General features: G+C 47.4%; 1 protein-coding gene across 8 annotated transcripts; it reads right to left on the reverse strand.

The window, feature by feature from the left end:
- Window positions 1–9: 9 nt before the first annotated feature.
- Window positions 10–4,227, reverse strand: ARMCX2 (armadillo repeat containing X-linked 2). Of its 8 annotated transcripts, none has more exons than XM_073889956.1 (5): window positions 4,147–4,226; window positions 3,356–3,523; window positions 2,856–2,919; window positions 2,455–2,527; window positions 10–2,107 (listed from the first exon to the last, which is right to left on the reverse strand). In XM_073889956.1, exon 5 carries the CDS (start codon window positions 1,976–1,978, stop codon window positions 149–151), a length of 1,830 nt encoding a protein of 609 aa, XP_073746057.1. In that variant the 5' UTR covers window positions 1,979–2,107; window positions 2,455–2,527; window positions 2,856–2,919; window positions 3,356–3,523; window positions 4,147–4,226; the 3' UTR covers window positions 10–148. The 8 variants fall into 8 exon arrangements, with proteins under 8 accessions (XP_073746057.1, XP_025728113.1, XP_073746055.1 ...); XM_025872328.2 differs by having other exon boundaries at window positions 3,464–3,890; XM_073889954.1 differs by having other exon boundaries at window positions 3,356–3,890.
- Between the last annotated feature and the right edge of the window lie 7,342 nt (window positions 4,228–11,569).

Raw genomic sequence — 11,569 nt, forward strand, 5'->3', positions numbered from 1 at the left:
TTTCTGGATGATACATTATTCAAAACTGGCAGCTGAAAGGATCCCTTTATTACATGAACAAGTGGAAAAGCAGTAACTTTCAATTTTCATTGCTTCCAGACTGAAAAATCAAGAAATTTCTTCAAGTCTTTTGAGAGCACATAGCCAATCAGAATTTGTCCACTAGTTTTATAACTTTCACTTTCACCAAGAGGTCATGGTGATCGGCTAAGGCTCGAATTTTCTTAACGCACACTCCAGATGTAGTGCATAAGTAAAAAAGGGAACCTTTATTGAATTCTCTGTAGTTGAATACTTCTGCTCTGAGATTGTCATAGATGATCTCAAACAGAGTAAGGGCATTAATAAGAATTTCTGATTCCACATAAGAATTATAAAGGGAACTAAAGGATGATGGCACTTGGGTGCTGAGCAGTTTTTTTAACATATCTGGATTTTCAGCAAAATTCGAAAGTATTTTCAAAATCTCAACCTTGATTTTTCCACCTCCCTGAGATAGCAAACGGAAAAAGTTTGCAATGGAGTTGACAAGCAGGTGCTGGTAGTCATTGGTAATAGTCATGTTTGTTAAAAATTTTAGTCCAACTACCTGTACTGCTGAGTTCAAATTGGAGGCCATGATATCATCCATCACTTTATTCATGTATACCTGAAGTCGGCCCTGATTTTCATAGTTCTCACTCAGGTTATTCATGGCCATTAAGGCTTTTTCCTTAATGTGGGGATCAGTTTTGTTGATCATGTTTGCAATAATTGGGAGGCCTCCCAATTTGCGAATTGTGTCTTGGTTGCATGAATAATTGGCATTGTTGCTCAGAGTGAGCAAAGCTACCTGTTGGATGAAAGGATCATCCGATTTCTGAAGCAAAGCAAGGACTTTCCTGAGGTCTCGGACACCGAGAATCTCATCTATTTCATAAGGAAAGGGGCGCTTCTGCATGGGAACAGGTCTCCTCCCTCTCCCTCTCTGCTGGGTTTCAGGCTCAGAGTCTGACTCCGACTCTGTGTCAGTCCATCCGGACTCCCCTTCCTCAGAATCAGGGACCTCTGCCAGGAAAGCCTGTCCCCCATTAGCAGAGGCTGCAGCAGCTGCTGCAGCCCCATCCCCAGGGCGGAAGCCCAGCCCCAATTCATCTACTTCCACCTTGTTTTTCTTGCCCTTGCCCTTGCCCCCAGTCCGAGACCTGGTTCCCTTGGCTCCACCTTTGGGTACAGCTCCAGTCGCTGACCCGGCTTTAGGTATAGCGCCGGTATGAGCCCCGGGGGTCGCTTTCTTGGAGGGTGCTGCTGTTCTGGGGGATCCTGAAGTCCCAGGAGCCTCTGCAGCCCCGGAAGGCACTGCTGCCCCAGAAGGCACTGGCGCGGCAGGAGGGGTTGCGGGTACAGGAGCCTCCGCAGCCTCTGTAGGTGCTGCCGCCTCGGTAGGCACTGGCGCCCTGGGAGGCACCGCGGGCGCCCCGGGAGCCTCTGCTGTGCCAGGGGCTTCCGGCAGCTTGGGGGCCCTTGCCACTGTGGGGGCCGCTGCAGCCACGAAAGCCTCTGCCTCCCCGGGGGGTGGTGCCATTGAGGAAGCCGCTGTGGCCCCGGCGACTGGTTCGGCCCTAGGCCCAACCCCTGCCCCTTCTGCCTCCTGGACCTGATTTCCGGCCCCACTCTGAGCCTCAGCACTGGATGCAGCTGGGGCCACTGCCTCAGCTCCAGCTGCGTCCAGAGCAGAGGCTTCATCCTGGGCCCTGTCCTCTGCCCGAGTGCGGACTGGGGTTGGAGGACCGAATCCCGGCCCCAGGTCAATGGTGAATCCGGCCCTTAGTCCGGCTCTAGCCCTGGCTCCAGTCCCAGCCACAGCCCTGGTCTTGGGCTTGGCCATTCTCTTCTTTGTCTGGTTTCTTCCCCTGGCATATTTGTAGACACAGTACCAGGCACTAGCTCCAATCACTATCCCCGCGGCGACGCAGCCAGCATCTCGAACTCGGCTCATGGTGCAGCTGGAGTAATTCTCTGATCCAGGGCGTGGAGCTGGCTTGCCTAAACGGGATGTGTGCACGTCTGGGCGAGGCACTTCCACTCAGGCTCACAGGTTTTCCCCAGGCTGCAAGCCGAGCAGGACCTGGGAGAAAGAACAGAAATGAAACTTAAGGCTCTGGCTCATTTTGTGCTTAACCAGGCCTCCGAAGAGGAGAGCTTGGAAACAGAATGCTTGGTGAGTGGGCTAGTACCCAGACACAGGACCCAGGTTGTCTAAGGTTTTCTATACCTTCATCCTTAGCTGGCCCTACCCAATGCCAATACACAATTTCCCAGCACCTAAATGGGGGATGAGAGGCAGTACGGACATTAGGAAAAATGGTGGGGAGCAGGAAAAACAGTAGAGACCCCAGATGTTGCTCTGATTCCTCCCCCCCCCCCCACAGGCACCCCCAAGGGTTCCGAGATGGTGCTCATGCACATACCGACCTGCTGGGAGCAGGAGCAGTTAACTTTTTTCCACCAGGCTTGTACTTGTGCAGGGCCCCAAATTCAGACAGACCTGCAGACAGAGCCCAGAAAGGGTGTTTTGGGGTCGTTGGTGGATGGATTCCATTTCCTTTCGTGATTTGAATCCTTATGGGCCAAGTTCTCCCCTCTCAGGGATCCTCTTTCCCTCCTTAACCCTTCCTCCTCAAATCAGTAGTTAAGAAGGCGGATGCCACACCCCTTTCTCTGCACCAAAAAGGACAAGCCCGAGGCAAGGGTGTCTTGTAAAGAGGGAGAAGATGGGGGAAGAGGAGCCTCTGGTGCCAGACTCTGCTCTGGTTTCTGCCATACCCACACCAGGGGTTCCCAGTTTCCCCCGCCCCCCCGCCCCCCGCACTGACCTCCAAGGATTCAGGGCTGTTTCCTCTTCCCTCAGTTCAGTGAAAGCTTCATCCTAAGGACAGACTGAAGGGCAGAAATATAGACACCAGAGGTTGGAGACTGAGAGCCCGGTGGATGGAGACCCAGCACACAAGTCCCCATAATTGCCTTCTAGCATTCGCGTACCAGAATGACAACCTCTCAATTCCCTCAACTCTTCTTGCCCCTCCCATTCCACACCAATCTCCCCCCTCCTGCGCAGACTCCCCAGGCACTCAACCCCTCCTTCCTTTTGCCCCGCCCCGCCCGTCCGCCATTTCTCCGGGACACACAGCCACACCCCTTCTCCTGCACCGAAGCGGGAGGGGGCGGGGCGAGGGTGCAGCAAAAGCTGGATGGGACGCGGGATGAGGGATTACTGCCCAACAATCTAGTGTCTTCCTCCCACGACCACCCGTCCTTCAGTCCCCAGCCCCCAGACCTAGCATAAGCCTGCAGAACAGGGGCCCCGATGTCTGACCTTTCGGTTCGAGGGTCGTGATTTTCCACTGTTTCTCCGTCCTGGGCTCCGCCTCCCACCCCCCACCCCCAAATTCCCTAATAACCGCCATGTCTCCCTCCAGCGTACCAGAACTCCTTTTCCAGGACTGAATAAACGGGGGTGAAGGGCTGTGTGGGTTGGAGGTGTCTGGAAAGCAGTCTGGGAGTTAGCACAGCGGTTTAATACCAGATTCTCTCAGGGTCCCCCCCCTCCTGTGAAGCCCAGACAGCGCCAAACCCGCCATCTCCCCTCCAGAGGCTGGCACACCCATTTTCCAGCACCCCCAAAGGACAGGGGGCCGGCCGGGGGCGGGGGGAGAAGGGAAAGTGGAGGGGTGGTCGGGGGAGGTATCAGCAAAGTGAGGGTGAGAGTGAACGGGCCGGGCCGGCTTGTTTCCAAACTGCGTCCCCTCCGGTCACCCTTGCCCAACCACCCCGCTGGCCTTATATGCGCTGCCACGTTTATTTCTCTTCCCTCCTCCTCTCAAAACAGGACGGGATGTGGGGTGCGGGGCCTGAGTGTCAAAAACAAAACCAGAAAACACTGACTGGGAGAGGAAGTAAGCGGATTCTCCGCAAGTATATCCGAGGCTTTAGGTCCCCCCCCTCCCCCTCTCCCCGCCGCCCACCAAAATGAGCTGCGACTGAGCGCGGGGATCTGGAAAGCCGGCCAGGAGCGGGCGAGGCAGAGGCACCCGCGCGGCCTCAGACTCCCGCATCTCTGAGCTACCCCTTTCAGGAGTGCCAGGCTATGCCCACCCTCACACCCACCTGCCCGGATCTGGGGGAATTTTCTCCTCCTCCTCCTCGCCTGGGTTAAACGCACGGCAGTGCGCAGCGCAAGAGAGCTGGTACCCAGAGGAGGACGGAGGACGGCAGTCAGGGCTTTAAGTACCTTTGCCCACGTCAGCTCCTGGTCACGTGAGAGCTGCATCGCCAGTAAGCGTGGGTCCCTAATTTCCACTCCCACCGAGAGCATGAGCCCCCTCCTTTAGCCCCACTCCCACCTCACCCCACCACATCAGGTCCTGTCACTCAATTTTTTTTTTTTGTCTTTGAAGTCCCAGAGGCCAAAAGTAGCCCCTTCTCCCTGTGTTAGAATTTGCCTTTTTCTAGATACCGGGATGGGATGCATCCTCTTGGAGGGCTATTGGCAAGTTTTACTTTTTTGTGTGTCTTTCATTCGTTTCATTCTTTCCTGGGCAACTGGACACTCCCCCTTCGCTCCACCTTCAATCCCCCATCCACTGGTGCCCACCGTTTCCCTTGCAGTTGGGCCCCTGTTCCCCTATAGGTAAGAGGCAGAGGGTCAGAAAGGAGACAAGGAATGGGAATGGGGTCTGTATTTTTGTAACACTTCTCCGATTTGTTTTTAAAGCGATCACCACCCTTTATTATTACAGTAAGAAAATACCACAGTGCGGGAAGCAGCAACAAAAACGAGCTGCATGGTTTATAGAGAAGATTTCCCACTAATATTGGAAGGCACCATTAATTTTAGTTAATTTTTACCACACAGAAAATGAATTCTATTGGCCCCATAGGAAATAGTTTTCAAAACATGCTAAGGTATTTGAACATCTAAAAATGGAATTTTCCTCAACAAGATAAGCATGTTTTCATGTGATCTATAAATTGATCCATGGAGAGATGTTCAGTTGTCCAATCTTATTTATTTTGGACAAATAATATCCTACTTTTTCTCCTTCTGGGACAGCTTTTAAGTTGGATAAATAAATGATCCTGTCTTGTTCTGTTAGAGAAATACATTTATTTAATGTTCCCAAACCATTGCTGACTGCTGTGTGAACCTCCTGTAATTTGATGGCTGTAACCATGACAGTTTTGAACACCTGTCCCTGGATTAGGTTCCAGTTTCGTGATTCAGCTCCAGGCAAAAAGAAGAGCTGTTAGGCCAAAGAAAGGACGAAAGTGAGGGATGCAGAGATGGCCAAATTCCCCGTTTTGTGAAGGGTGCTGGAGGTGCTGACCCTCCACCTCCCCCTGTATTCCAGAGCCTCTTATTCCCTGCAATCAGCCACTTGACTCTGTCGCTCACTCTAAAAGTACACATGGACAGGTGACCAAGATGGTAAACACCAGGGGACCAAACTGAGCCATTGTCTCTGGCTTGTTTCTTCCCTTTCTCCCTCCCTCCCCCCAAATTCCCAGGGATGTGACTCAGGGATACATAGAAGGGACTGCTGTTCCCACATAGCCCTGCAGCTGTGGGTTTCCATGAAGAAGTAATTGCTGCCTGGGGGAAGCCCCCAGGTCGGCCTGCTCTGCCCTCATTCACGGGGCCTTAGTTAACATGGCTCCTAACACCACAGCTGCTACCACCTGGCTTGAGAGGTTCAGCCAGCTGGGCCTCTTACCCCTGGCCTCCTCGCCACAGGGCACCCCGGGAGAACCTAGCCTTGCTGCAGGGTCACTGCCTGCAGCCCACGCCCCCTTTGCAGCTCCCCTCAGCCAAATGTATGCCGCGGCCCCAGGGAGTCTCCCCACTGAGCATACTGATTAACCTAGACTGGACTTTCTCAACTGACCACTTCTGTGCTGTACCTGGAATGGTACACAGGGTTTTGTTTGTGAGTGTATGTGTGGCTAAGTGCATTTTTGGGGGGAGTGGGATTGAGGTCACTGACCCCATCAGTTTCTGAAAGGGTCTGTGACTGCTCCCCTAGATATTAAGAACTGATACAATGGCCTAGAGAGTGTTATATATAATAATCCTGATTAGGAAACTCTTGTTTTTTTTTTCTTTTCTGTTGAAAAAAATAACATATATTAATGGTTAAACATATTCAGAATAATCAAGAAATATATAAAGTATACAGAGAAAGAGCTCTGTGATATCTTCCACTCTCAGCCACTGCTAACAATTTCCACTGTCCTTTATATGCACATATTAGTAGGTGCACTTGTGGTTATTAATCTAGTTCCAGATTGAGCAACACTAAACACATAATAAGCATTTGGAATTTGTATTGTAATTGTAATAAGTCTGCAAATTAATTTGGAAAACAGTAACATCTTAAAATTGAGACTTCCCCTCCAGGAATATGGTATGTTTCCATTTTGTTCAGATCTATTTTTATGTTTGTTAATGAGATTTCATAAGTTTCTTCAGCTAAATAATTCCTATTACTTGTTAGGTTTTTCCTAGGTATTTAGTAGTCTTTGTTGCTGAAATGCTATTCTTTGTCCAGTTGCAATTTCTGATAGAGAATTTTCTGCTTGAGGAACATGTTCTACTATTATATATTTATTTTGTATCTGCCAATTTTTGTGATCTATCTTATTAATTCCAATAGTTTTCAGGTGATCCTTTGGTTTTTCCACGTATTTATACATGATCATCTGCAAATGATGATTTTTTTTAATTTCTTCCCTTCCAATATTTATACCTTTTTTCTTTTCTTTTCTGCATGTGCTACATTGATCAGAACCTCCAGAACTCTGTTGAGTAATGTGGTGCCCGAGAGCCTCCTGATCTTATTCTTGAAGAAAATGGGAATGCCTCTTTTGTTTCATCATTTAGTGTAACTTTTGCTGTTTCTGACATATTCTCTCCTTTTTTCTTTTTCTTTTTTTAAACATGTATGAGGAAATGTTTTAATAGTGAGGAGAGCTCTTAAAACATTTTCAGGTTGACAATTTTGCCATAAAATTAAATTACTAAAGCCTCATAGAACATTTGAAAAATACAAAAAAAGACACAAATTAATATTCCCCATAAAACTTCCATGTAGAGATTGCCACACTTTGATGTCTTCAGATCCAAGCTTTTTCTCCATGCATTAAATAATTGCATCATTGAGTTCCAATTTTCAGATAGTTTCTGATTACGAAAGTACTTGCCCATTGTAAAAATGCAGTAAAAGATAGACTAGGAAAGACAAATTACTTATGGCCTTTACTACCTGAAGTGCCCCCAACAAGGTTCTCAATGGCGAAAACCAAAAAGTGATACTGGTTAGGGAGAGAAGGACATAACTGGAAAGACTGGAAAGAGGACACATTGTCAATAAGGAGTTGTATTTACCAGGGTTATTCTCTCCCTTTTTTCAAGGTTATTTTCACTTATGTTTACCAGTACTGCAAAAAAAAAAAGCAATACAAAGAAATAATGTCAGTGAGTGGAGCCAAGTCATAAGTTCTGTGGTCTTGGTAGCCCACAAGGAGTGATGAATCTGCCAGGTCAGAAGATCGTCTGATATATTCCTTATCAGGATAAGGATATTTTCTTTTATATCTGATTTAACATAACCAAGAATGATTTGTTAAATTATATATAATTCTTTATTGCATAAACTAAGTTTCCTCCTATTCCTATTTTACTAACAGTTTTTTAATATTCAGGAATGACTAAGTTTATCAAACACTTTACTTGAAAGGTTTCTTTTCTCCTTTGGTTTGCTGTTGCAATGAATGATTTAGATTGACTGGGTGATTAACATAACATAATAAAAAAAGTGTATAGATTGACTGGGTTCCCTGCCACTCTAGTATGCTATAGTCTATTCTCAACACATCCCTCAAATTCAAACTCTGCTCTCCCCCACCCCCACTTCCCCTGATGTTTAGAGTAAATGCAAATGTCTTTACTATAATTTACAAGACCCTACTCTCTTCAACCTCATTATCTCTCTGTTTCATCTTCTATTATTCTCTCTCTAGCTCAGCCATCTTGGTTTCCTTGATGTTCTTGGAATATACTGGGCTTGTTTCCTTCACAGAGCCTTTTCATTTCCTTGTTCTCCTGCCTAGGATATTCTTACCCAAAATATCACCATACTTAGATTCCTCATTGAATTCAGGTCTTTACTGAAGGTTTCCTTCCTAGTGATTCCTTCTCGGGTCACACTAAGTGTTCAACCCATCTCAACTTTTCATATCGTCCTTTTTGCCTTTATTTTTTCTCTTTGTAGTAGGTATCACTAACAATAATATACTGCATATTTTTTTTATTTATCTTGTTTGTTGTTTGTCTCTCTGACTACAATGTAAGGACCATGAGAATAGAGATTGAGGTCTTTTTTATTCATTGCTGTAACCACAGCAATAAGAGCAATGCATGGCATGTAGTAGGTGCTCAGTAAATGTGTTGAATAAATGAACGAATGGCTTTCGAACATTGAACAACTCTCTTGCATTCCAGAAATAAAGCTTACTTGGTTATACCAGATTAGTAGATTTGTAAACCCTCTGATTCACTAAATCAGGATCTTGTCATGTGACAAGTTGTAGAAGAAATTAAGATTGATTTGAGTGGCATGTGCAAAACTCATTATGCAGTAAGTATGATTGTTTATGATATGTCATTTTTAAGTGAATCTTTTTTTAAAATATTTTATTTATTTATTTGACACAGAGAGAGACACAGCGAGAGAGGGAACACAAGCAGGGGGAGTGGGAGAGGGAGAAGCAGGCTTCCTGCTGAGCAGGGAGCCCCATGCGGGGCTCGATCCCAGGACCCTGGGATCATGACCTGAGCCAAAGGCAGACGCTTAATGATTGAGCCACCCAGGCGCCCCTGTGAATCTTTTTTTGTTAAATGAATATAGTTCTATCATATTTTCTGATAATAAAAAGGATGCATACTTAGTGTTTTAAAAAAGGAACAGAACAGTGCTAACAAGAAAATAACAAAATTCATTTTTTCTTTCCGCTCCCTTTCGTGACATCCCTTCCCCCATCCCCATTTCCAGGCATTTTCAGGACTACAGACAAGAACCTTAGGGATTCCAAAAGAAACAAGGCGGAGGGAGCAAATGATGGGACCATTCTCCCAGAGAAGCAGTAGAATTGGCCAGTAGCCCAGGGGAAGATGCTGCCCCTTCCAGTAATCAGAAAGGCAACATATTTGTTGGCTGTGCAAAGACTAAAAAAAGCGACAGTGGCCGGGCGGCGCGGTAGTGGTGGTGGGGAAGGGGCGGGTCGCCCTCCGCTTTGCTAATAATAGGAGGGGAAATTTGGGACCCGAACTCACCAGTGACGTAGCCTCACGTGACCAGAAGCCTACGTACTGAAGTGTTGGTCCAGACAGCGGTTCCGCTCAGGTAACCAGCTTCCTATTTCCTTGGCGGTGGCGTGATTGTGGGCAAGGACGGAGGAGGAGGACGAGGAGGAAACCGTTCCTGATTCCTGTATGTCGGTGTGAGGGTGGGTGTTGATTGAAGACTCCTGGAGTGAGGGTGGAGGGTAGCAGCACAATTGCTGACTTTGGAAGCGCTTCTGTGTTTCCCCATGGGGACGCCAGAACCCAGCCTCTTTTTCGTGTCTTGTAAAAGGCAGGGCCGTAACAGCAGCCGAAATGGTTGGCTTAGGTGACTGGAGAGGCAGAGGGGAAGAAGCCGTTATCAGGGAGCAGAGAGATGGGGGAACTGTGAGGTGGGAGACAGGTCTGACACGCTGGATCTGGAATAGGGAAGGTCGGGGCTTGGACCCACGTTCCGGTGTTGGTGCATTCACCGGAGCATTGAGTCCCCATATCTCCTGTTCCTGTCTGCTTGTGACTTTGGTCTGTCTGTGTCTGCTGGTCCATCCATTAGTGGTGGGGTGGGGATGCAAAAGAAGAAGTCCAACGCCTCACTTCCTTTTCCCTCCTCCCCAAACACCCAGGCCCCTTAGATTCCACTTGGCTGCTGTTCCAGACTCCCGCCTCCAACGTGTTCTCACTAGTCTGGGGGAGACCCTTGAGATACTCGCAGCAGCTGCAGCATGGGCCGTGCCCAGAATTTGGGCTTGATGGCAGCGGGACTGGTGGTCGGGTCTGGCACCTGGTACTACATATACCAACTGACCTGTGGTGGAGAGCAGAACAAGAAACCAGCTGATTCAAAAGACATTAATCCTGCCTACAAAAAGTTTAGAAAGTACAGAAAACTGTAAGGAAGAAAATAAAAATAAGCCATCAATAATTACCATTCCTTGTCTTTCTCTCTGTGTAAGAGTGCAGCTGTGTGTGTTTAATATTGCATCATACTGTATATGTTATCCTGGAATTATTTTTTTTCAGGTCACATTGCAGGGGATGCCTTTTATTAGTTAATGAAAGTGCCTCACAAACATTCTGGCAATAGATTTTTTTCATAATAACAAAATATAATAATCATACTCTTCCCCTTTTGGTGACATTTCATGTAGTAGGTATGAAACTTAGTTCTCAGACTCAGGTGTAAAAAAAATACTAGATGTTTTTATTTTCTAAAAAATATGTAGACTATATTAAACTCTGTCTACAAGGGGATATCTTTCCACATTAGTTATAGAACTGTTATCCAAGTTTCCAGGTGGGACAGTTAGGCAGTTTCTGTGCCATGCTTGGCATAGAGGACACAGGAATTTGGTGAGGCTGGGAGCCCTGGGTAGGATCCAGGTCATCAACCTTGAGTTTCTACTCCTTTTCTGGGCTGCCAGGGAACAGGCTAGAGGTCCCACTTCTTCAAGGGACTGAAAGACCTCTCTCTTTCCCCCTCCAGTGGGAGTGGGGATTTCTCTTTAGTGGGGATCTCTCTTTGGTGTGAGGGAAATCCCTCACTCCCCAAACTCTGTTACAGTGGACTTGGGATTTGGCAAGGGAAAGAAAATCTGGAAAGTCTTGCCACACAGTTATTCTGAGGCAAGGAAGTAGAGTTGACTTGACTGAGATAGGGAAAGCGGAGAACAAAGACAGACATAGAGATGAAACATATTAATAACCTGTGTTTTAAGTGGGGTTCCCTAGAAGCAGAGCCTGATATGGGGATTCTTGTGAAAGTAGTTTACTGAGGGAGTGTTCTCAGATGAAATTTGTGTGGAGGTGAGGAGAACAGCATAGGACAGGGGAAGAAACTAGGCATAGATGTTCAGCTGAAGTGTAGCCTCAGCCTGAGCCCCAGGTGGCTCTGGGACATGAAGGGCACCTTGGAATTGATCCACCTTGAGACAAAGGAGCCAGGCTTTTATACCCACTGACTGCAAGCCAGGGTGCATGGGTGAGGTGGCATGAGGGGAGAGGGGTTTTAGCTCCTGGGTATCCTCTGACAAGGGTACAACCATTGGCATGAGGGGAGAGGGGTTTTAGCTCCTGGGTATCCTCTGACAAGGGTACAAGCATTCATGGCTTAGCAGCCAACCTTCAGAAGAGCTAGGGGAAGGATGTACTAGCCCAGTAAGTGGAATCTAGATAGATTATCCATAGCGTTTA

Source organism: Callorhinus ursinus, unplaced genomic scaffold (assembly GCF_003265705.2).
Source record: "Callorhinus ursinus isolate GAN/ISIS: 27379988/994484 unplaced genomic scaffold, GSC_fseal_2.0 scaffold124, whole genome shotgun sequence".
Classification (NCBI taxonomy): domain Eukaryota; kingdom Metazoa; phylum Chordata; class Mammalia; order Carnivora; family Otariidae; genus Callorhinus; species Callorhinus ursinus.